Below are 25,512 nucleotides of genomic sequence, written 5' to 3' on the forward strand. Positions count from 1 at the left end.
TGGCTGGCAAGAGAAACAGAGGCTGGGGGGGGGTCCAAGAGGAAAGAGGTGGGGCTGACGGTTGTTCTGGAGCCCGTGACTGGCGACTGGACATAGCAGCCCTGGTTTCTTGCAGGTTCACGAGTGAGGCAGCAATGAGAACGGGGCTGGGGAAGCCCTGCTTCCCCTTTTCTCCTCAGCAGCACTGCATCTGGCAGGTGGTCAAGGGAGTGAAAGGGACAGGAGGGAGCCTGAAGGAGAAGTAAGTGAAGCACAGCAGCCACTCTCAGATGGGGATGGATTTCTCCTCCCCTCCCCCCATTTTCTCCTCCGACACTCCAGTGAGTACCTGGTTTGCTCTGTTCCCCTCTCCCCCCGGCCACCATTTGCTTCTCAGGTCTGGCAAAGTTGCTTCCCAAGGAGCTGGGAGGAAGAGGACTGCGCAGAGTCCTCCTGGTCCAGCTCGGTGGTCTCCTCTCACGTTTTGCACGCTTCCTTTAGGACACTCACCCTTTCACCCATCAAGCCAGTTTCTCCAGGTAATCCAGGTGGGCCAGGCAGTCCTTTGGGACCCTATAAAGCACATAGGGGAAAGCATCAAAGTCATTGCCATACGGACAGCACTTGTTGAGACACAAACATCATCTTCTGGTGCCTTAAATCTGAATCATCCTCTGGTGCCTTAAATACTAAATAAATACATAGTTGCCTTTAACGTTCTAGAGGACTCTATGGGCTTTCCAGATGGGGCTTTATTTGCAAATGGGTTGCTAAGATACTGCAAATGGCACCTTTTTCTATTTTACTGATCAAATTTCCATTGAAAAGGATGTTTACAAAGGGCAGTTTGAAAGCCCTTCAAAGTGGTTCACTTTGAAGTCCTAACTATTGGGGCTGGGAGGGGGTTGGCCAGGGGTGTAAGTGGGGGTTGCCCAGAGAAGCAAGCAGGGGCAGAAGCCCTACTAGATTCCATGTCTTCTAAGTAGCCTTTGATGTATAACTCTGTATGTCATGAAAACACATGATGGTCTCTGAGCCCCAGGAGACTTCTGCAGCATAGCATTCTGCAACATTGCTGTCTATGAAGTGTGTGGCCTTTTAAGCTCTTGAGGCAAGGAATAGATCCCCTAATCATGGACATTAGAATATACTAACCTCTGGTCCAGAAGGGCCTTCATCTCCTCTGTAACCTTTAGGACCGGCTGGGCCTGCGTCACCCTAGAAAAATGGGAAGACATCTCAATGGCTTCACCCTTCAGAATATGTGGTCAGCATAAAGTTGTGCAAAGTGCAAAAGCCTCAGCTCCAAACTCCCTCAATGACCTCCTGGTGAATCCCTTTGGCATACTGGCTATATGATTTCATGATGGATTGGCAGAACTGAAATGTGAATGACTTGATGGGCCAATCTGGATCTAGCAGTTCCGAGTTGCACTCAGATGCAATATAATAATAATAATAATAATAATAATAATAATAATAATAATAATAATAATTTATTATTTATGCCCCGCCCATCTGGCTGGGCCTCCCCAGCCACTCTGGGCGGCTTCCATAGAAACCAAAAATACAGTAAAATATCACATGTTAAAAACTTCCCTGAACAGGGCTGCCTTAAGATGTCTTCTGAATGTCAGGTAGTTGTTTATCGCTTTGACATCTGCTGGAAGGGCGTTCCACAGGGCGGGCGCCACTACCGAGAAGGCCCTCTGCCTGGTTCCCTGTAGCTTTGCTTCTCGCAATGAGGGAACCGCCAGAAGGCCCTCGGCGCTGGACCTCAGCGTCCGGGCAGAATGATGGGGGTGGAGACGCTCCTTCAGGTATACTGGACCGAGGCCGTTTAGGGCTTTAAAGGTCAGCACCAACACTTTGAATTGTGCTCGGAAACACAATATAAGAGAGCAAATCCAATTGGACACACTTCTGAGTAGCCATGCATAGGATTGGGCTACTGATGCTTTATTCATAGGCTGACCTGTGTAACCTGAATGCATTTGTTTGTTTGTTTGTTTGTTTGTTTGTTTACTCACTCACTCACTTTATATTCCACCTTCCTCCCAAAGGAGCCCAGGGCAGTAATGCTGAACCGTTTTCTAGATCAACGTGCACAAGAATAACTAATATGAAGCAACTGGAAAATGTCACACAGTCCAATTTCTTTGTGTCATAGAATGGGGTTAGAAGGCATGGACAGCATGAGACAGCATTTCCTGGCAGAAGGTGTAAGAATTTGACTTTTCTCTCCCCCTCGAAAAGAACGGCCAAAGCTGTCATAGGAACTAAATGAAAGGCAACATCTGTCTTGGGGAGGGGAAAATGAGCGCAGGGTACATATTGTTAACAAATGTGCCCTGGAAGGGAATAAGGACCATTTTTTATTTGGAGGTGGGTGCTACATTCCTGTGATGTAGACTGAAGAACCAGAAATTCACTGTAACTGAACAAAGCAAAGCGCTAGTAGGATCATGGAATTGTAGGGCTGGAAGACCTCAAAGGTTACCCCATCCAGCCTCCACTCTGGTTTTGCCGGGAAAGAGGAGGGAACAAGACAGAATCAGTTGGTCTAGTCCCCAACCTCTGCATTTCCCCAAAACTTGTAGCCAGTCCTACTTCTTTCCTAGAAGGCGGGCTTCAGATTTTTATGATGTTCACATCAGTTCAAATGATGATTTCTTTCTCCTTTTAGTCACAAATTCAAGTGCCTACATCACCCTGTCCATGTATGCATCTTAAACATCTTAAAATGTACGCATCTTATTCCTTCTGACAGAGAACACCTGCATTTAATTTCAACTACGCTCAACAATATTGCTATAAAAACTGATACTTCACAACAGACTGGATGGGATGCATGTTGGCAAACAGACCAGAGCAAAGAATCCTTTCTCGAAAAACAGGACAAGAATTTCTGGAACCCGAGGAAGGATACACTACCCCCCGGGGGTACACTTGGGCAACTAGGAAGGGTAAAAAAATCAAAATGTCATAAAACATCATTCAGACCAAACTGGTTGTGTCATTAATAGTATCTGCACAACCCTATACTATGAGTTTCAAGATATTCAGGATCAGCCAAGGTTTTCTCATTCACAAAGGGTTCTTCCACACTTCTGCTTCTCCTGTGTCTAGAAATCACACATCTGAGTGGTTTTCCGCAAGATCCACACTTTCTAGGCACGGGCCCAAGTAGTTTTCCCTTTGCCCCACTCCTTTTCCAAGGGAAAACCCGCTCTTTAGCAACAGATTGTAAGAAATGGTAATCTGTGGAAAACCAGAATTGTCGTTTGTGCCGATTGAGTGCTAAAGAGCCGAAAGTGAAAGGATCAAGTCTTATTTCAAGGACTGGGAAACGGTGGTTCTCCCTTTGTTCACCTCCAGCAACTTCTGGAGAGCCACAAGTTCCCCATACCTTGCCTGATTTTTCTTGACGCTTGACGCTTATTGGTCTATTTTTATTAATTTTAGCACTGTTACTTCATCACATTTTTCCCTGCCAAAAATTCATTTTGATGAAATTTTCTCAACCAATACATGGCAATTTCCAGCTTTCACTGTGGGTCAGAGGTAATATGTAGACCAGACAAGGGGTGTGGAGAAGAGTCTAAGAGCTATCTCTAGCTGCCGTGGACCTGGCTGGGTTCCTGAGCTGATCTCTTGTTCCCTCGCATGCAGTAGCTTGCCTTTTGCCTCTGCCCATACAACAGATATGGACTATCAAGTGGGTGGACAATGGCTTACTGGCTCTCCAGGTGGTCCAAAAGGTCCTTCTCGTCCTTGGTCACCCTGTGGCCCTGGTTCACCCTAAAACCAAGAAGAAATTGAAAAGACATCAACAAAAATACTTTGCAGAATGGAACAGCAAGCAAATAAGATAATTGCAGTAATAAGGTGTCTTCTCCATATCTAATTGTGCTGGATTTCCCCTGTAATCAGCAGAGATGAGACCGACCCATATCAAGCAGGAAATCTTTAGAGCAGCGATGACTAACCTGGTTAGTCCACATTGACCACAGTTAATGACAGCCATCTAAGAAGGTGGGACTGAAGTCTAATTTTTTAAAAAGGACACATGTGAGTCACAAAAACCCTTTGGCATCACAGCAGGGGATGTGCAGAAGTGCTCAGTAAAATACTTTTTTAATGCTAAAACTTTTTTTCAACAAAACGGACACATTTGGAGGGGGTGTTGTAGGATGACAAAAATAAATTATTGGCATCATAGTGCTGGACACATAGAACAGTAACACTTTTTAAAAAATGACATTTTTTTTCTTTTTTAGGGTGTTGTGCTCCAGAGGAGTTTGTGACATGTGGATCAGCAACAGATAGAATTGTTTTGTTCACAGCTTGCTCACGTTCACCACATCAGCCATTTGAGTTTCGACATGAATATGGGATCGTCATTGCCATAATCCAAGAGAACGTTTTCCAGAAGACCTGACAACTCATGATTTAAACATGATTCCTGAGAAGTAAGTCCAATAGTTTCAAATGGGCCAAAAGAAACATGAGGATAAATCAAGGAGGATAAATCACTTGCCCATGTAAGTATTCCATGTGAGCCATATGAGTGACTGTACTTGAGCTGATCTGTTTGAACGCTGAGTCAGCACAGCAGCAACTAAGCAGGTGTGCAAATTCTGCATGCAAATGGGGGCTCATCCACACTTCCACTGCTTCCCCCGGGAAAACCCTGTTTGCTGCTGAATCAGAACAAACGTTATTCAGGTTTTTTGCGGACTGAAGTTTCTTCCAATTCAGCAGTAAACAGAGGGTTTTCCCAGGGAAAGTGGTGGGGCACAAGGAAAACTGCAGTGTGGATGAGTCCTGTGTCCACTTGCCTGGGAAGGGTTTGTACATGGCAGGGCATCCATGGAGCAGACTGGCCCTTTGCCCACAGCCAAAATCTCACCCACTTTGGCCCTCCTCTTCTCAGTCCTTTATCAGCAGAGGTTCACTATGAGTGACTCTACTCACAGCCCAACCAAGGCTTAGAAGAAGAAGAAGAAGAGTTTGGATTTGATATCCCGCCTTTCACTCCCCTTCAGGAGTCTCAAAGCGGCTAACAATCTCCTTTCCCTTCCTCCCCCACAACAAACACTCTGTGAGGTGAGTGGGGCTGAGAGACTTCAAAGAAGTGTGACTGGCCCAAGGTCACCCAGCAGCTGCATGTGGAGGAGCAGAGACGCGAACCCGGTTCCCCAGATTACATGACTACCGCTCTTAACCACTACACCACACTGGTGGTCTGGACAATTCACCCCCCATTTAAAATTCTCTCTGTGCAGTGCTTACTTTCTGCAGGCTGCCAAGATATTGCTGTGCAAATACCTATGGGATTGTTACACAAGAGAAGGGCAAGAAGCCAGGACAGTGGCATATGTGGAAACTGACTGGCAACAGGCATTCACCAACAGCTCCCTGGTGGCCTTGCTGAGCTGATTTGTATTAATTAAAAGAACTTGGGGTTCTGATGGGAAGCAGAATGGCTTCTTGCAGCCCCACAGCTGAGAAATCACTCGTGGAGAGAGAGTCACTTGCCAGCCCACTTTCCAAGAGGAAAGCAGCCCTGTGACATACATGGTATGGCAATGGAGCAGGACTGGGGCTACAGCTTCCATCACCCATGATGAGCAGAGGCTGTGAGGCGGGGGCTGAGTCCTTCACTTCTGATGGGCCCCTGCAATGGAGGGCCAGACTTCTCCGGGTACTTTTAGAGGACAGTTTTTTCTTTGTTTGCAGAAATGAATACATTAGAGCAGCGGCCCATCCCAAGAAGCACACGGCAGTTCCTCTTCCTTCTCAGTGGTGCCAAACCTTGACATGAGCGGAGTATTTGGCTGCACTGAAAAATCAGGAAATGCCACAGCTTCTGCCTTGTGCATTGGGAGCCAGAGATATCAGCAGCCAGTTCTCTGCAAAGCTGGAGAAGCTGCTCTCACACAATCCGATTCTTGGTCTTAAAAGGAGAAATAAGTGACCCTGACAGAAGTACCAGTTCAGAATGTACATTTCCCTGCACAAACACAAGATAACACCATGCTGAAAGGAGAGCCATAGATAATCTCAGAAACAACCCAGACATTATAATTAAAGAAGCAGACAAAGGTGGAGCTGTCGTCATCATGAACAAAACTGACTACATTCAGGAGGCTCACAGACAACTTTCCAATACCGCCTTTTACATAAAATTGGACTCAGACCCCACACAAGAATACAAAAAAGAACTGAACAAGATTGTTAAGGAGCTACCCCCACACATACAAGAACAGATCCTCACCAACACACCAACAGAACCTCGACCAGGAACTTTCTATCTTCTACCTAAAATACACAAACCAGGAAATCCAGGACGCCCCATCATTTCAGGTAGTGGCACTATTACAGTGGGTGTCTCCGGTTATATGGACTCTGTTCTGAAACCATATGCCATCAGTGCTCCCAGCTATGTACGTGACACCACAGATTTTCTGAGGAAAATACAATCTTTAAATAATCTTCCCAACAATACTATACTAGCTACTATGGATGTGGAATCTCTGTATACCAACATCCCACACAACGATGGTTTACAAGCTATAAGGAACACCATTTCAGATAAAACCACAGCGGACTTTGCCACCAAACTCTGCCAATTTGTCCTTACCCACAACAACTTCAAATTCGGTGATGACCTGTTCCTTCAGATCAGCGGCACAGCAATGGGCACCCGCATGGCCCCACAGTATGCCAACATCTTCATGGCAGATTTAGAACAACGTTTCCTAAACTCCTACCCACTCAAACCTCTCTTGTACCTGCGATACATTGACGATATTTTTATCATCTGGACACATGGTCAACAGACCCTGGACACCTTCCACCAGAAATTCAATGATTTTCACCCCACAATCAACCTAACAATGAATCAATCTATGCAAGAAATACATTTTTTGGACACTACTATAAAAATACAGGATGGGCGCATAGACACCACCTTATACCGTAAACCAACTGACCGACAAACATATCTACATGCCTCTAGCTACCATCCCAAACATACCAAACAGTCCATTGTATATAGCCAGGCACTACGTTACAGCCGTATCTGTTCCAATTCTACAGACAGAGACTCTCACCTAAGAGATCTACAGCAAACCTTTTTAGAACTAAAATACCCAGCAGATGAAGTTAGACAACAGATCAACAGAGCCAGACAGATACCCAGAGAGAACTTGTTGCAAGACAGACCCAAAAAAGAAAATAACAGAACACCTCTAGTCATCACATACAGCTCCCAAGTTAAAACAGTACAACGCATCATCAGAGATCTACAACCTCTCCTGGACAATGATAGTTCTCTTTCTCAAGCTCTGGGAGGAAGACCTTTCATTGCCTACAGACAGCCACCCAATCTTAAACAACTCCTAACCCACAATAATACTACAACCAGACGTAACACGGACACTGGCACCAGAGCCTGCAATAAACCCAGATGCCAACTTTGCTGCCACATACACCCGGACAACAACATTACTGGCCCCAACAACATCACACATACCATCTCGGGACTATTTAATTGCTCATCGTCTAACATTGTATATGCCATCAAATGCCAACAGTGTCCTTCAGCTCTCTATATTGGACAAACAGGCCAAACCTTACGCCAAAGAATAAACGGACATAAATCGGACATCAAGAATCACAAGACCGAGAAACCAGTAGGAGAACACTTCAATCTCCCAGGACATTCTATACAAGATCTCAAAGTAGCTGTTTTACTACAAAGGAATTTCAGAAATAGACTGGAAAGAGAAGCTGCTGAATTGCATCTCATTACCAAACTTAAAACCATGGAGAGACCTGGTCTGAACAAAGACATTGGATTCTTATCTCATTATACATGACAAACCCATTTTTCACCTTCTCACCCCTTGCTTTTTCCTGTAAGACCTATTGCAGTCGTTAAGAGTCGTCAACAGGCTCATCACAGCTATCTGCCAATCACCCATTCCCACCACCCTTCTGAGTAATACCCCTCCCCACCTTCTCACTATATAGAAGGATCTGGCAACTTCTGTTTCAGTGTATCTGAAGAAGTGTGCATGCACACGAAAGCTCATACCAAGAACTAACTTAGTTGGTCTTTAAGGTGCTACTGGAAGGGAAAAAAAATTTTGTTTTGAAGATAACACCTAAACATTTGGTTGCTTTTTGCCCTTGCCCTATCACATCCATAAGAATATATTTTTAACATCTTGCAATAGTTAAGGGCAGCACTAGAGAAACCCCGGCCCAATTTCAGCCCAGTCACAAAGCTCACTGGGTGGCCTTGGGCCAGACCTTCTCCCTCAGTCTGAGCTCAGGGATAGTGTCGGATCTGGTGCCACTTGAAGGCAACAAACCAACTGCCCCTCCCACTGCTGCCCCTTCTCCTGCTTCTCTTACTTTTATTGTTTTTGCTGTTGGCAACACAGCAGTGCTGTGCCTTGTCCCGTTCTCTGACTCACTCTGAGGAAGGGAAGTGGAGTCTTTCCTCACAGAAAGCCACTGTGGGAGAGTTCCTGTATCATGGCTGCTTTTCCAGGATGGCTAGGCATTCTCTAAACTTAAGGAATTAACAAAAGAAACTGGCAGGCCCTTGCCTAGACCACCTCACAGAGAATGCCTCACTCTGAGGAAGAACCTTTTTTCCTTCCTCTGACAGGCAGAGAGGAGAGGGCAGGCAGGCAGGCAGGCAGGGGAGAGGTACCAGACTGGACTGATCTGAAGAGGCTTCCAGAGAGGCACAAAAGACAAAATGGCAGGAGGGACCAAGTTCTGTTTTGCTTCCCTCCAGGATGGGAGCAGCTTTGCCTTCTAAGAATGGCTACTACCCTAATTCCAGCTCTAGTACTACAGAAGAACCACATTTTTCCTGTAGAAAATATGCTGTTGTGTGAGTACTTGAAAAATGTGATATGCCTACAACAGATGTGCAACCTTGAGGGAAGGCATGTTAACTGTGCATTACAAGCATTTTGTAATGTGATGCTGAACCAATTATTTTATATTGTTTATTTAGATCTATAAACAAACAAGCAACACTTCAGCAGTATTGATGCCCCATCCTGGGTCTTTTGCCTGCAGAGTGTAGCTCCAAACCTGATGCAGAAACTATATTTAAATGTTTACATGTGTGTGTGATGACACCTGTATGATGGGTATTTGACTTTCCTGGTTTTTGCCCTGCAGAGCTGCTGGCGGGGGCACAGATGCTCTTTTTCATTGTGCTAATGAATCTGGCTCAAGGCCCACATCCATTCTTAGGTAACTAAATCAACACAATAAGCATCTAATGACAATGAAAAACTACTTTCCTGTCAATCTGCTTGGAAATAGAGTGTCTAGAACACCATATTCCACACCTGCAAGAAGTCATAATGGTTGGGTTAAGCTCAGAGCACTTTAATGCTGATGCCTCAGGACAGCCCTCCAGAGAGAAAGCCTGGCAAACAGAAATGAGCAACTTGTCCAACATTTTATATGGAATTAGAGAAGCTGGGGTAAGCAGAGGAGTGGCTGTTGAACGCTCGCTGTCTGTGGAAGAGGCTCAAATGAATTCTGAAGATCAGCATTTGTGAAAGCGCCTAAACCTTGGGAGCTCCCCTCTTTCCTCCCTTTCAAAGAGCCCTAATTTAAGGCACTCTGCTGGCACATCTATCCACATCTGGTTCACAAAGTACAGTTGAACTGCTGTTTGTGAAAACATGAGATGTAAACAGGAAACTGAAATTTAGATGAGACTTGAACTTTCCTCCTGCTGTGCCTGCCCAGCACATCAAGCTGATTTATGGGTTTGTATGTTTGTATGGGCTCCATTTCCACTGTGCATGACAGCAGAGAGCAAACTGTTTGCAGCTAGGACAGGAGGTTTCTTCACACCAGACACACAGTGACACACGACTCAAACGAAAGCATGCACAATGGGCAGAGTCCAAGACAAGCTCTTGCACCGCACAACCCTAACAGAGGAAAGGAGGTGGACCTTTAAGGCTGCCGTTCTATAGCCCTTATTTGGGAGGATGTCTAAGAGCTTAGCCTCACTTACCTCTCCTCCACTCTTCCCAGGCATGGTCCATGATTTAAAGCTCTGTGTTGGAGCATACACATCCTTTTTTTTTTGTTCCAGAGCTTTCCCGATGAAAACCCTCTTTAAAGCTTAATTGGAACAAGCACCAATCTGCGGAAAACCTGAATTGATGTTTGATCTGATTCAGCTTTAAAGAATGGATTTTCAGTGGGAAAGCCCAGGGCAACCCCCCTCAAAAAAACCCTACAAAACCTACAACAACCCATGCTCGGAGACAGAGCATTAAGTTCAGAGCATGCTCTGGCTGATATTGGCCCAGATGAACTGATGTAATAGAAGCTTAGGCTCAAAATGTTGACTGTGGGGTTAGTTGAATGTTACAGAGATGTATTTTCACCGTAAGGTTTTCAAAAGACACCTTACAGACTGACCAAGTGAGCTGGAAGAGAAAAAGACAACACCTGAGGCTTATATGGTAGAATGCAAAATGTCTTTTTTTTCCCCCTGGGAGGTCTTGAGCAGATGAAATGAAGGGGAACCTATGATTTAAATGCACAATGCTTACTGAAGTTTTTTTTATTTAACAGCACTAATTTTTCTCAGTGGCATCAGAACATTTTTCCGTTCTCCCTGGCAGAAGCTGCGCCACTGCCCATGTTGGTTTTGGATAGATAAACTCTACAAGTTGTCCAGCTCATGTGCCTGTTGGGTGATTCAGCTTGGGACAGACATATAAAATATTTTCCTACTTACGCCCAGTTCATATGGAGGAGCTGAACCCTCTCCCTGAAAAGACACATTCTCCCCTCCCCTCTACAACTGCGCTGTTCTTGGTTTGCTTAGCACCAATATATGAATGCAATCCAGGAACTCCCCAGTGAGTCATGCAGATCCTCCAAGCCAACAGAGCTGTAAGAAATTCAGTACATAAACAGGTTTTAATAGAAATGGGTAATTTAGGAAGCAAAAGGAAAAGGCTTTTTTTAGATGTTCAAGCACTTCAGCAATGTTTGACCCAAACCACTCTACAGCTTTGCACTTTATTCCACATCTCATACAAAGTTTGCTTGAATCTTTACATTATGTAGCCGTCTTCATGCCTCGTGCAACTTGTGAATATCACAAATGACAACCACATTTGCCGGCTCTAAAGATAGATTTGTGCCTTTCTTCTACTAGACAGACTACTGCTTGTTGGCTGATGGATGAGCAGAGCACAGAAGCTGTAAGCTCTGGGTTGTTCCTGTGGAGCCCTGCCTTTACCTGCCCTACACCTGGCGTCATGTGTGATGCCAGCTGTGGGGCAGTAGGGTGTGCTTTCCTGAAAAAGGCCTTGCAGCCAAACGGAGAGACCTGGAGGGCCACGCTGCATCCACAGGCCAGTGGCTCCCTCCCCCTTCTCAACCCCACCTGCTGTTTTATGGCTATTTGGGCAACGACACGTATGGTAGGAAGCACAGTCTTGGAAGGGATACAAGGCCCCTTGAGGAAGTCCTGCACTGAACAAACACACATTTTTCATACCTTGCTCTGATGCAGCCCGGGCAGGAGGAGAGGGAAGGCGGTAGGTCAGTGCTGGAGACCAGAGCTTATGAACTGGCAATTGAGGGCTGCTAAAGCTGTGGTGGTCTGCACTTGCTTCAGGCCACAAGGCAGGAACAGGGCACATGATCGTTGTGACATTGCTCATGGGCAGGGTAAAATGCCAGGGCCTGCCGCAGAACTTTGAGTGGCCCCATTTAAGGACAAAAACAAATCCAGCTAGCATATAGCAGATCTCTCTGCCTGGCACAGCTTGGACAGTTTCCATGCATGCTTGAGATTGAATAAGGCAGTGAGTGGAAAGACAACAAGCTCTACTGAAATATTATTTCGGGATTTGCTTGTTTACCTTTTCTCCTCTTGGTCCACGGGTACCAGGGTTCCCTAGTGGCCCTCTTTCTCCATTTGCACCCTGTGTGATAAAGAGCATGTCAGAGATGAGGAAATTGTAGTACACTAGATTCAGCTATGAATTTGACTGGCAGCCATAGCAGTCAGCTTTGTTATCTGATGGCTACATGACAAGGCAACTGTGTTGTGGTTTTCTCTCATCTGGCAGAACTGAGTGGGGAAGGTAGTGTAAGAGCTTGTCCTCAAAAGCCCATTGAGAAGGTAGTTGAGAACATGTTGGGGGCAGGGGGAGATCTCCTGGGACAGCTGTGACTTATCAACCTCATAAAAAGATAATAATGATGGCAATGCTCAATTCCTCAGGCAGCCCAGAGCAACAGGGAAGAAGACATTCTTGGTTGTGACATCTTGTATGTGGTTTCCCTGGAGTGCACACTTTTACCCTGGGAGTGCACTCTGTTGACCATTCTGGTGGCAGGCCAAAGCTTTCTTTCATTCCTCTGCTTTATTATTGTTTTGCCATTGTTGTTGTTGCTGTTGTATCTCAGGTGTCAAAGAGGTGTGTCTTCAGGACATGACAAAAACTATGCAACACTCACCTTTGAGAGGAGGAAATTCCACAGCTTAGGTGCTGTTACAGAAAATGCCTTCTCCCATTCTGCCACCCCCCCAAACCTATAAGAAACTACGAAGACTGTCCCTTAGCTCCTGAAAGAATCTCTTAGGTGGTCACTGAGGGCTTTAGCATTCATGTGAACACCTTGAACTGGGCCCAGAAACAAACTGGCAGCCAATGCAGCTGTTTTAGAATGGGGATTATGTGAATTCTGAATGGAACCCCAGCCAATAATGTCTCTGCTGCATTTTGGACCAGTTGAAACCTTTGTGGCAACTTCAAGGGCAGCCCTGTGCAGAGCACATTCCAATAGTTCAGTCTGGACATTGTCAGAGTGCTCTGGTCAAGTAATCCCTGACCCAAAAGGACTGTAGCTGGCAAACCTACCAGAGTAGGAAACAAGCACTCCTAGCCACTGAGGCCACCAGAACCTCCAGTGACAAGGTTGGAGCCAGGAGTTGAAGAAGGTTCTTTGCTGCAGCACTTCACAGGTCGCTGCATTCTGTGCCAGGTCATCCCCATGGCTTTTAATCAGCCCTCCATGTCTCAACTACTGCTATGTTGGGTTTTCAGAGGATTACTCAAAATCGGTGCCTCGAGTCCTCATATTGTTGGTTACTCTAGCCAACAGGCATACTTCCCCTGTAATGAAAACAGTAGCCTTACCCTGTCTCCTGTGGGGCCATCTGGGCCAGGATTTCCCTATAAGAATAGGAAAGAAATGTTGAAACCAATCTGTGTAGCGATCTGGTCATTTAGACAATGGAGAATTTTTACATGTCTACCTCATCTCCCATTTCTCCTTTCTCTCCAGGCGCTCCGGACTCTCCACGCGGTCCCTAAACAAACACATGCGAGGCAAGAAATAAGCACATTAAAATGAAAGGATTCCAGCTGTGCGCCACATGAAAAGAGTTGATCTCAACAACAGAAATGGATATATCTGCCAAAACAAGATTGTCTTCTTTGGGGTTGTCATTCAAAATTGGCATATTCACTTACACAGACAAAATTTGAAAAAGTGGTGTATTGGGAGGGTATCTTTTATTTAGTTGCTAATCTTCCACAGTCTTGTTCTTTCAGGTGTTTCTTCATATGGACGAATCATATGAAAAATGAAAGCAGGTTGGAAGCCAAAGCTCGAAGAAAAATGGCTGCTACTGAATTTTATAATAATAATAATAATAATAATAATAATAATAATAATAATAATAATTTTTATTTATACCCCGCCCTCCCCAGCCAAGGCCGGGCTCAGGGCGGCTAACAAGCAATAATAAAAACAAATTGAATGAATACAACTTAAAAACAAAATTGAAATACAACATTAAAATACTGAAACCTCATCGCAGGAGGAGAAAGGAAAAGAAAAAAGAAAGAGAGGGAGGGAATCAAATTGGCTCCAAGCCAAAGGCCAGGTGGAACAACTCTGTCTTACAGGCCCTGCGGAAAGAAATCAGATCCTGCAGGGCTCTGGTCTCATGAGGCAGAGTGTTCCACCAGGCTGGAGCCAGTGTTGAAAAGGCCCTGGCTTTGGTTGAAGCTAATCTAACTTCCTTAGGGCCCGGGACCACTAGGGTGTTGCTATTTATGGACCTTGAGGCTCTCCTTGGGGCATACCGGGAGATATGAAGATAAAAGCATAGCCTCCTCTAGAGAGAACAATTCATGCTCTCTCTCTGGGCCCTCACTTTGGCCAGTAAGGCGACTTAAGCCAAATTAAAGGTTTTCAGGCAAGATGGCCCTTGCCCCTTTCTCTCCGGGCCTCTGCAAGTAACTGAGTGGGCAGGCGGCAGATGTCAATGCTGCTCTCCCTCCCAGTCTTCGCTGCTCTTGCAGCCTACCATTTTAGGGCCCAGGGTCCCAATCTTCATAATATCTCAGAGGGAGGGAGAAGAGCAAGGCAACTTCTCCCCTTTCTCATTACCCCTGCTTGCTCTCTGGCCAACCGTCACCTTTGGGCAGCAACAGGGAACAGCAGAAGCCAATGGGCCCCAGGCAGAAATATACTTGAGCTGAGCCATGGGTCTCAGCAGGTACCTGACTACGCTGACTCCATAGACATTTAGAACACATATCAGAGCTGGGTAGAAAGACAGATCTTCTCAAATGCAAAGGGATTGTTGTTTCACTGCCAGATGGCTCTTCTTTCATGAACTTGTGTGGAAAACTAAGCATGGTGAACACCAAGCTCCTTTTCACCTTAACTGACTCCTTGCAAAGAGAGTGTATAGGTAACAGAGACATTGAGGACATCATTGTAGTATGGAAAAGAACTGAGTGATCGTCTACAGGCCATGTCTTCAACCTTACCTTATCTCCAGGACTTCCAGAGTTTCCTGTCCTGCCTGGTCTTCCACTAAGCCCAGGCTCTCCCTTGAAGGAAATAAACCCAGACACAAAACAGAATTGTGAAACTAAATATGACTCACTATTTTAAATTCAATAGTTCAGTTTTTAAGTTATAATCTGTAAGCATGTGCATAATTTTGATCTGCCCCAGAGTGCAGGAACCAGCCTTGATCAAAAGTTCAAGAACTTTCAGAGGAACAACAGTAGACTCCAAGCTGGAAAGAACCAATGTTCAGTAATGAGCAGTGATGGGAGAATTTCTTCCTAGTCCTGTTCACAAGTATCCTGGGAAACCTAGATTCTGGGCTTATCCACACTTACCTTTTGTCCCACTCTTTCAGGCATAAGTCTCTCCTTAAAAGCCCTGTGTCTGAACATTTTTGTTTTGCCCCAGAACTTTCCCCACAAAAACGCACTCTTCAGTGTTCCATCAGAGAAAACACAAATTCACATTTCCCACAAACTGCCATTTGCTCTGGTTAAGCTTTAAAGAGCAGGGAAAGCTCAAGTTGTGGGGTTGGGATTTGGACACAGAGCTTTAAAGTGTGGCCATCTACCTGGAAACACCAGAGGAAAGGGAAGTGTATGCAAGCCCACCCCCCCGGATTGATCATTCTTGATAACTTGGCTCTAATCCCTTATGTAGGTTGGTGACCAGTGTGTATACAGGACCTCAAGACCTGCCACCTTAGAGAGTCAGTGTGGTATAGTGGTTATCACAAAAGTGGACAGAAGAACACCCATTTTTGCAGAGTGAGTATATTGGTCCTCCAGCAGTTCATTTTATTTGAGAGAGACGGTGTTAAATGTCCCTCCAAAACGGGGCAGCAATTGAAGCATGTGTGTTACAGTTCCCTTCCATGCAACCATTCTTAAAGTATCATGGTTTAATCCCGCAGATACCGTCCCTGTATCTTTCTGCAACACTATATAAGCTACTCTGAGCCACTTCCTTGGCATTAACCAACCAGACCAAAGTTTGTGGTAGGCGATTATTTGGGTATTTGGATGACACAGAATGTCACCATGTAAAGTGGAAGGTTATCTTACTACCAATTTTTTTATCCCTCTTTGTCACAAATGCTCCAAAGAAACACATGTCTCGAATCTATTAATCTTCACTAAAGTATGGGAAATATCCTGTGAGGGGAAAGCGTAAAGATTTGGGGACTAGGTGTGACTGTCTGAAGTCATCTTCACAGCTTTATTTATTTATTTATTATTTCATAAAATTTACATACCGCTTAGTTGTTTAAAAAAAACCCTCAATGCAGTTTACAAAAGATAAAACAGTAAAATCAAGAAAAAATACAACCCTACTTTAAAATATACACAAGTTAAAATATTAAAACAGATTAAAATTACCTCAACTTTTTAAACAGCTGGGTAGGCTTGTCTAAACAGGAATGTTTTAAGCGGGTGCTGAAAAGAGCACAGTGAAGGCACCTGCCTGATCTCAACAGCCAGGGAGTTCCAAAGTGCAGGAACTCATGATAACCAACATTTTCCTTTTTTGGAAAGTGCATTCTTGAAAAGGTGTCGCTAGGAAAACTTGAAGCCTCAATACAACATAAATTTTGCTGCAATAAGATTGTTTTCCAACACCATGATGTTGATCACACTTCTTTTGCAAACTTTTCTGTTTTTTGCAAAAATAAAAACAAAAAACCACACACACACAGATAAAGGGTGCATGATCATTTTAGGCAATCAAAGTCGCCCTAGCAAAACAACAGCCAGGAACAGTGCAACTCACTAGGCCTCTTCCCCAAGCCTTGTTCTGCAAGTGTGGTGAAATGTTCATGTTCAATTTCCACCTGACTTTCAGCATAGAACTGTTCCCTGACCTAAATAGACAGCTATACTGCTCCAAGCCATAAAAAAGAAAACAGATTATTATTCACCTTTCTTCCTTTGGGTCCATATGGACCTAGATCCCCTTTTGGCCCAGGAGGTCCTTGTAAGCCCTGTTTGAAACCAAGTTGCAATCAGCGTATGTGGGAAACAAAGATAAATCACATATGTTAACATATTGCAATGATCCTCATCAAGGGTGGGGCCTGATTTTTCTCTGGGATCTAACTGTCCTCTTCAGGTACATGCCTTGCCACAGCCTCCTTCAATCTCCCAGCACTGCATTTCAAACTTTCCCATGTTGCACTTTCTCCACCACTTGTGAGATTCTGCTGCTCACACTGACTCTAGGAGTGCACCTATATCCAATCCAATCCAATCCAAATATTTATTATGGTCATAGACTAGCATAAGGTAAAAGCACCTACATACATAAATAAATAAAAGGGACACGGGTGGCGCTGTGGGTTAAACCACAGAGCCTAGGACTTGCCGATCAGAACGTCGGCGGTTCGAATCCCCGCGACGGCGTGAGCTCCCGTTGCTCGGTCCCTGCTCCTGCCAACCTAGCAGTTTGAAAGCATGTCAAAGTGCAAGTAGATAAATAGGTACCGCTCTGGCGGGAAGGGAAACGGCGTTTCCATGCGCTGCTCTGGTTCGCCAGAAGCGGCTTAGTCATGCTGGCCACATGACCCGGAAGCTGTACGCTGGCTCCCTTGGCCAATAAAGCGAGATGAGCGCCGCAACCCCAGAGTCGGCCCCGACTGGACCTAATTGTCAGGGGTCCCTTTACCTTTACCTTACATAAGTAAAATATGCTAGATAGGCAATAAGGCAAGTGCAGAAGTAGAGGGTGCACATACTCATCCTCTCAGCTGCAGTAGACCAGCAAAAGATGAAAACACATAAAACATGTCCCTCTATCTAAAAACCTGCATCCACTATTGGAGACTCAGATCTCTGCTGCTACCAGTTCTAATATTTTGAACCTACGTACATCAAATCCTGGCGATCCTTTGCATCCTGGTAACCCATGAAATCCTTGTTCACCCTGGAAGGAAAGAAAAGTTGCCCAGATTGATAACCTGACATTGTTTTTTCTTCTTCCTGTGACCAGCAGCATGCAACAGGCTACTATATAGCATTCACAGAAAGTGAAATTATCCAAAGAAACTAAATCAGTGAGCTTTTTAAAAATAATAATAATGGAAGCAACTGGCTTTGATACACAGCAAACAGTTCTTCAGACTTAGGCAGCCCCAACCGCTCTGCAAACGGTGGACTCCCACTCCTGGTCTGGAAAGTGTTGTGTCCATGACATTAACCTGACTCCATATCTGCCCTGAATCCATCCTGTGTTGTGAAGCATTTCCCCACAAACCAGCTTGTGCCTCAACCCATCAAAATAACAACCCAGCCATGTTTTATGTTGGTAATGTGTACACAGCTTTAGTGCAGCCTAAAAAGATCTGAGTTGCTCATTCCAGCATAAGCTTTTGGTGATTTCCTCTCTAAGCGCTTGGATGCTCATCACATTGGCTATTCCTTCTGCATCTCTGTTCTTCTTACCATTACACATTTAGTGGTGATTTTCTTGGAATGAGCCTTTTCAGGCCCTGTTGCAAATATTTTTCATGCACATTTGCTCTGACTTACGTACGTTTCTTTGCTAGGAAAAACATAGAGATTGTGCCCTGTGCATATTAACCATACCTTCTTGCCATCTAAACCATCGATGCCACGCCTGCCTTTCTCCCCCTGAAAGGAGAAAAAATGCCAAAAATGTAAAATCAATGTTTCTTGTCTCCAGCATAACTTTCCAAGTAGCATCCATTCCCCCCCCCCAAAAAAAAACCCCCAATACATACCTTGGCTCCTTTTGCACCTCTTGAGCCCTGTGGATGAGAAGATGATTTAGTTTGTGGTACCAGCTACTGAAATGTGCCTCACTGATCACCTAACCAACCAGGAGTTGGTCCCAGGCAGCTTTTCATCCTGGCATTGATCAGATCCAAACCTGCTTAAATCCAGCAAGGCATCTTTATCATGTGCCCTCAGACCACAGTCTAGGAATCCCCTCGCTAACTGTGGAGAGATTGTTCTCTCATTAAAAAAAAGATGGGTAAGTGGAAACTTACAAAATATTTCAGTTCCCACCCATCACCACTGACATATCTATAGCCAACAAAAGTATAATTTAACTGTTTTGGTTCTGTCAAAAAGCAAAACAAACCCCTTTGTATTCAACCCCAAATTGCTACTTATATTTGGGTGCTCATGGCCAGGACTGTGCTGTATACTGTGTTTACTATTTTGTGATATTTTGGTCCTAGTAAAAGCTGAACAGGTAAGAGCTCCAGGTAAGGGTTGTTTAAATGGCCAGGGCACAGACGGGAGGGAAGCCCTTCTGCTCCATCAGCTCCATCCACCCCCTGGCCGAGGCTGCACCTCCATTCGTCAATCTTGGGTGCAGGCTAGGATCTGGCTCCTGATAGGCAGCGTGGGCTTTCACTGGCTCCGCCCATCAGGACAGGAGGCCGATCCTGGGATTCTTCTCCGGGTCCTTGACACCAGCAACACTGTGGCACCATGAGGGTGAGTGGACTTGATGGACCATTTTGGATTTTTTATAATATTATTGAGCAGGCTCTTTGCCTTCTGTAGGGTTGCACTGTTAATCAATGGCACACTCACCTTGTCACCTCGGGTACCTTTTTCTCCCTAAAGAGGATAAGGGGGAAAAACACATTACAAAATGAAGAAATGAGACAAAATTTAACTATAGAAAGTCAAATTAAGCAATCCGTTAACCAACAGTATACCTTCATGCCTTGGTAACCAATGGGTCCTGGGTCACCTTGCTTCCCCTAGAATAAAGTAATAATAAGAAAAGTCACAAACCACTTCGCACAAAGTAATCAGACATCTGTTGTCATATGCACTAGTATCTGAAATTTTTTAAGCAAAAGCAATTTTACTATTATGGGCAGGACACGAAAGATTGTACATTAATAGCATTCTATAACTTTTAATGTACTCTGTGTATGCCATTGTGGGTGAAGATAAGCAGCCATTCTAAGGGTTCATCCCACCATTTTCGCCTGGGAAAACCCAACCTTTGCTGCTGAATTTGAAGCAAACATCAGTTGGGTTTTTGTAGATTGACATTTACTCCAATTCAGCACTAGAACGGGTTTTCCCAGGGAAACCAGCAGTGCAAAGGCAAAACCACTTCGATTCATCCCTAGAAAGCATGGGACAAGTGGAAAGGCACCCAGCCCCGTGGTCTCTAGGCACGGAAGAAGCGGAATGTAAACGAGCCCTAACTGTGGTGAAAGTATGTTGCAACACACATTCTTTGCTCAGAAAATGAAGGCCCAGGGATATAGAAAGGAGGCATTCAAACTTCCTTTAGAATCCTGTCTTCACTTGATGACTCCCAGTGTATTTAATTTACTGTTTAAATACATGAAACTATTTGTACCCCACTTTCGATCCACAAGGTGATTAGCTACAAAGGAAACTAAAAGAAAAGCAACACTCATTACATACAGTCCAAACAGCTGAGTGAATAAAAATGCCAACAGCAGTCTGGCTTATAAAACCAGCAGTCAGCCAACTCTAAAAGCTTTGTGAAAGAGAACTTCTTTTCCTGGGATGTTTCTCCCTTCGTGGATGAGAAGGGGAAGCTCTTGTGGGTCTGCAGCTCTGATCATGCCCCCAAACCTCTAACTGGTTAACTGGCTGATGGAAATATAATTAGTTTTCTGGACAGCCAGGGAAGGCATTCAATCTCCCCACTAAAATCAGAATGAAAACCCAAGGAAAAAACCCCTACCTAATGAGTGCATGAAAATAAAACCAAAGGAAAAATTTTAAATGAATGAAGTGCTGTTTCCTGATCTTCCAAACTCAAAACAAACAATATGAGTAACCATCCCTTTGGAGATGTGGGAGAAACTTGCCACCTCCCAAACTAAAAGTACCCAGGTTTGGTTTGGTTTTTATAGAGGAGGGAACAAGGAATACACACACACACACACACACACACACACACACACACACACACTCCACCCTGTTAGCAAATTGTATCCCAAAGAGGACTGAATAACGCTGCCTTGTTTGTATTTTGAAAGAGGTGGATCCCCAAAGGCAGGCAACAAATAAATAAATCTGAGGGTAGAATATGTTACTGTTGGCTTCTTGGCCAACACCTGGCAAAAAAGAGATGTAAGTTAAAGGGCTGGAAATATAGGGGTGGGGTGACTGAATGTAGCCTAAGCCTGGTTGAGGTCTCTTGCTAATCTTACTTAATGGGCAGAGAAACCCTCATGAGTGCCAGGGAACAGCAGAGGGGAAGACCCACCAATGGTTCTCAAGTCTGGCTGTCTCATGCTAGGCCCCACTTAAGGTGAGGTTCTGGGTTGAGGCTTCCGGATCCGTTTGCCTTAATGGAGTAGCTCCCACGGCAACCGGAGACCACTGGCAAAGGAATAAACAAAGATGACTGAGGGTAATTAGCTTTGTAAACTCCCCCCAGGGTCAGGGGAAATCGCTTCACTCACGGATCGTCAATATCACCACCCACAAGGATTCTGTGGAGCAGTCTTCCTCTCTTGGGATATCTAGCTTGCTGGCCTTAGTGCTCCCTTTGATGTACAGAGCGACACCACCTCTGGTACATCCTTCTCTGCCCTTCCTGTAGAGCTTATATACTGAGTTAGCTATGTCCCACTGGTTCTCTCCATTCCACCAGGTTTCATTTATGCAATATATCAGTGCACTTCACTTCACCCTTCTTGGCTCAGAGGCTTCTAACATTAGCATATAAACACTTGTGTACAGTCTCTCGCTTGAAGTGTTCTTGGTGCTTGCATTTTTACCTGCCTGGGCTCCATTCAGCGACCTTCAGAAGGGTATGCAAGGGCATTGCTACAGAAGATGCAATGACAAATGAGGGCCTTTGATTTTTATAAATAAATCTTCCCTTCATAATCTTGCTTCATAATTTGTGTTCTTATTTTGTATTTTTATGTTGCAAATTGCCCTGTGATCTTCAGATTTAAAAATTTTAAAAATAAATTATGGTGGTCATCTGAACAAATGTGTAAATAGCATGAATCAGCCTTCACAGCACCCAGAGAAGGTTTCTCAATAGGTTTCCCTAAACAAAGTTTTATTTTACTTGATTATTTCCCAGTCAAATAACAGCAACTTACTGGTTCTCCAGCATCTCCTTTTTCACCAGGAAGGCCAGGTTTCCCCCTTTCTCCCTGAAACAAAACAGAAGTAAACATGAGACACAATTTTTATTTTACATTCAGTTCCATAGACTAGGATTCCTGCACTGCAGGAGGTTGGACTAGGCATAGCTGTCAACGTTTCCCTTTTTTAAAGGGAAATTCCCTTATTTTGAATAGGATTCCTTGCAAGAAAAGGGAAAAGTTGACAGCTATGTGGACTAGGAGACCCTTGGGATACCTTCCAACTCTACAGTTCTATACAAATGCATGGGGTGGGGGGAAGTGTGTATGGGGGACCAAGAATACCCTCAGATTTGTGAATGAGATGAGTTTCCTTCCAAGAGCCCATTTAATTGGTGAAGCCACCACCACGTTGTTCTTGTAAATCTGTTTGTTTTTTTAAAAAATCTGCCACACTGCAGACATTTTCAAAAGGCAGCTTTAAGTAGTTGGTCCTTTGCAACACAGAAGAAAGTCTAAATTACACTTAACAACAACATTAGACAAATAACAGACATCACCACAACATAGGTAAAGGTAAAGGGACCCCTGACCATTAGGTCCAGTTGCGGACGACTCTGGGGTTGCGGCGCTCATCTTGCTTTATTGGCCGAGAGAGCTGGCATACAGCTTCTGGGTCATGTGGCCCGCATGACTAAGCCACTTCTGGCAAAACCAGAGCAGCGCACGGAAACGCCGTTTACCTTCCCGCTGGAGCGGTACCTATTTATCTGCTTGCACTTTGACATGCTTTTGAACTCTTAGGTTGGCAGGAGCAGGGACCGAGCAACGGGAGCTCACCCCGTTGTGGGGATTCGAACTGCTGACCTTCTGATCGGCAAGTCCTAGGCTCTGTGGTTTAACCCACAGCGCCACTCGTGTCATAGCATTTATTAATTAAAGTATTTGCAACCTGCTTTTAATTTAAAAGTCTCCACACTACAATTTAAACTACAAAGGTTATCATAATAATATAGTTTTTTTTTAAAAAAAAAGATACACCCTGTGGAGATTTCCAGCAGCACTGATATCCAACAGGATTGAACTTTGGGGCACTCCCACCACATGTGGAGGTATGTCTCCTCTTCCTCTTTCCCCCCAGTGTCTGGGACAATAGTGTTTCATACAGAATGTAAATGAGCTGTGAAAAAGACTATGAAAGTGTACATGTTACATGTACACTTATTTGCTTGCTTTGTATCACAAAAATATCTTCAGTAGAAACAAATTTTAAAAAAACACCCTTTGAAATTTATGCTGTGTTCTTTGGTTCTTCTGCAAGCTCACATGTACACCTTTCACCCCTTGTACTTTGGACAATGGAAGCATATGAAATAGGACTCCTAAGGAAGATCTCATCACATTGGTAAGTTCTTATGGGAGAAGACAGCTCTTATTTCTTAAAGTATCCTGGGTCCATCCCACTTAGAGCTCTGGCGATTCAAGTCATCCCTTTAAATATTGCCTGGAAGCAAACCAGAAGGCAGTTAAGCTACTGCAAAATTGGGACTGCATTCTGCACACAGCTTGCACCAGGCAACCCTCAAGCAGATGAATTTGGAACTAAGTGGTGTTTCTTATTGCTTTTCAAGGAGCTCATTTCAGTGGACTAATCCAGATGTGAATAAGGCAAGAATCACTGTGGCTAAGTAATTTCTTTCCAGGAAAAGTTGCAGCTGGCAAATCTAAGCTATTAAAGTGCACTCCAGCTATCAGTGCACACCCAGTGTGGTGCTAGATCCAGCAGCACCTTTAAGCTCATTCAGGATTAAATCCTGGCTGGCTTCTATTTTCCCATTTACTCACCTGGCATTGACTAGCAGTAGACAAAGGCGGTTGTGTCACTGGCTGAAAAACTGGAAGGGTGGAATACCTTGCAAATGTCACATGTTTTTGCCACTGTCAGTCTCCTTGTCCCACCAGTGGCAGTGTATTCCTCAAAACTTGTTAGATTTTCCACATTCAGCCTTATAGGTGTGACAAATTGAGTAAAATACCAACCTCATATCCTGGATCCCCTAATGGTCCCGGGGGTCCTCGAGCAGGCTGCAAAAAGAACAGTGAAGAGTTCGTGATTTGAACAGAGAAATGGGACCATTTTGACATTAAATTTAATTTATATTACTAGATAGACACTCACCTGGCATTCATATGAGCAGCACTGCCAAGAAAGAGAAAGTATACCATTAGAGGAAGAGCAAAGGACTCACTGGGAAACAAATTTCACAGAACACGCACTCTTTCTCTACTAATCTAGCAGAAAAACCATTTATTCATGTTTATGCAATGAACTACAGTTTAACATATCCCCCAAGGTTTGCTTTGGTCAGCTCTAGGGGAGTTAGAGATGTGCCATAGGCTTCCATGTGATAGATGGCAAACTAATCTACTGAGTACCAAGACTGGTAAACTGAAGCAAAAGACCACACTAAAAGACCCAGCAAAGTTCCATTGCTTGACTATACACCAAAATGTTGGCAAATCTGAAACAAATGTCACTTTAAATGGAATAAAAGGGCCTATTTGCGTGTGACTTTTTCCTGCAAAGCATGCAATGCATTTGCATGTTACAACTGCACATGAGTCTATTTAGCTCCTTGAATAATGCAGTCCGTCCTTTAGGCCTTTCTCCTCAAAACCCTTCCATACTGACAAGCAGCCTCAGCTTGGACCAAGGGTTCCTCTCCATTATGCTCCAGTTGGTGGGTACTTTAGGGTGGAAAGGGATGACCAGATGCCTGTCTGGAAGCAGAAACTTTGTTATAGATAGTCATCTATAACTTCCACCTACACAGGAATCTCATGTTATCACTCCCCACGATTGCCCCAAAATGCAGGGAAGTAGAGAGGAGAGGAAGCTTTAGGTTGTTTCAGCCACCATATAATTAGCTTTTAAGAAGCTAATGTACTGGCCCAGTAAAGTGTTTCTGCTTGGCATGAAATGCTAAGCCAAACTCTGACTCATTGAGAATGCACAAGCAGGAGGCTTCCCAGGGAGGAGATAGTGGCCACTGACCTCCTTCCCTGGTTCTCCTGCTGCTGAGAACTAAGCCATTGTTTGGCTTAATGTGTTCTCCAAACTATAGCTCATGCTTTGTCTTGCTCCAGACAAACCACAAGCTGTAAGCAGGTTTTTGGTCAACAAGCTAAGCCAAAGCATGGCTTAGCCCATGGCAGCACAGCAGGAGGAGGACATGGGGAGGAGCACAGGGGTGACAATTTATTTCCAGCAGGCCACTAGCTCAGCTACTGCAGTGCTACATCTTCCTCTGTGATGTGGACAGGAGAATATGAATGGTAGATATTCTGTGAGCAAAATAATTTCCTTTTTCTGACACACAGGCAATGGAAAAAGAGAATCCTGGGTCTCAGGTTTACATTTGCCCTGCAAGCCGAAGTTCTACTGGAGAATAAATGATGGAAACATACAGGGAAATTGTAAAAGTCAGAAATTATTCCTTGGTGGAAAAACAGCTTACCTCTTGCTCCACTGTCTCCGTCTGAAATAAATAAACAACAAAGAA

General features: G+C 44.4%; 1 protein-coding gene across 1 annotated transcript in view; it reads right to left on the bottom strand.

Moving 5' to 3' along the window:
* Window positions 1-25,512, bottom strand: part of COL6A1 (collagen type VI alpha 1 chain) — a 53,228-nt gene that overhangs the window by 14,588 nt on the left and 13,128 nt on the right. The window contains exons 6-22 of the mRNA XM_053362548.1: window positions 25,468-25,488; window positions 24,129-24,149; window positions 23,990-24,034; window positions 21,965-22,018; window positions 19,568-19,612; window positions 19,440-19,466; window positions 18,614-18,640; window positions 18,459-18,503; window positions 17,743-17,796; window positions 16,796-16,858; window positions 14,853-14,915; window positions 13,325-13,378; window positions 13,206-13,241; window positions 11,922-11,984; window positions 3,718-3,780; window positions 1,135-1,197; window positions 490-552 (exon numbers count right to left, since the gene is read on the bottom strand). Coding sequence (XP_053218523.1) covers window positions 490-552; window positions 1,135-1,197; window positions 3,718-3,780; window positions 11,922-11,984; window positions 13,206-13,241; window positions 13,325-13,378; window positions 14,853-14,915; window positions 16,796-16,858; window positions 17,743-17,796; window positions 18,459-18,503; window positions 18,614-18,640; window positions 19,440-19,466; window positions 19,568-19,612; window positions 21,965-22,018; window positions 23,990-24,034; window positions 24,129-24,149; window positions 25,468-25,488 — 807 coding nt within the window. The remainder of the gene's footprint in view (window positions 1-489; window positions 553-1,134; window positions 1,198-3,717; window positions 3,781-11,921; window positions 11,985-13,205; window positions 13,242-13,324; window positions 13,379-14,852; window positions 14,916-16,795; window positions 16,859-17,742; window positions 17,797-18,458; window positions 18,504-18,613; window positions 18,641-19,439; window positions 19,467-19,567; window positions 19,613-21,964; window positions 22,019-23,989; window positions 24,035-24,128; window positions 24,150-25,467; window positions 25,489-25,512) is intronic.

The sequence above is a fragment of the Podarcis raffonei genome, chromosome 1 (genome assembly GCF_027172205.1).
Source record: "Podarcis raffonei isolate rPodRaf1 chromosome 1, rPodRaf1.pri, whole genome shotgun sequence".
NCBI classification, from domain to species: Eukaryota; Metazoa; Chordata; class Lepidosauria; order Squamata; family Lacertidae; genus Podarcis; species Podarcis raffonei.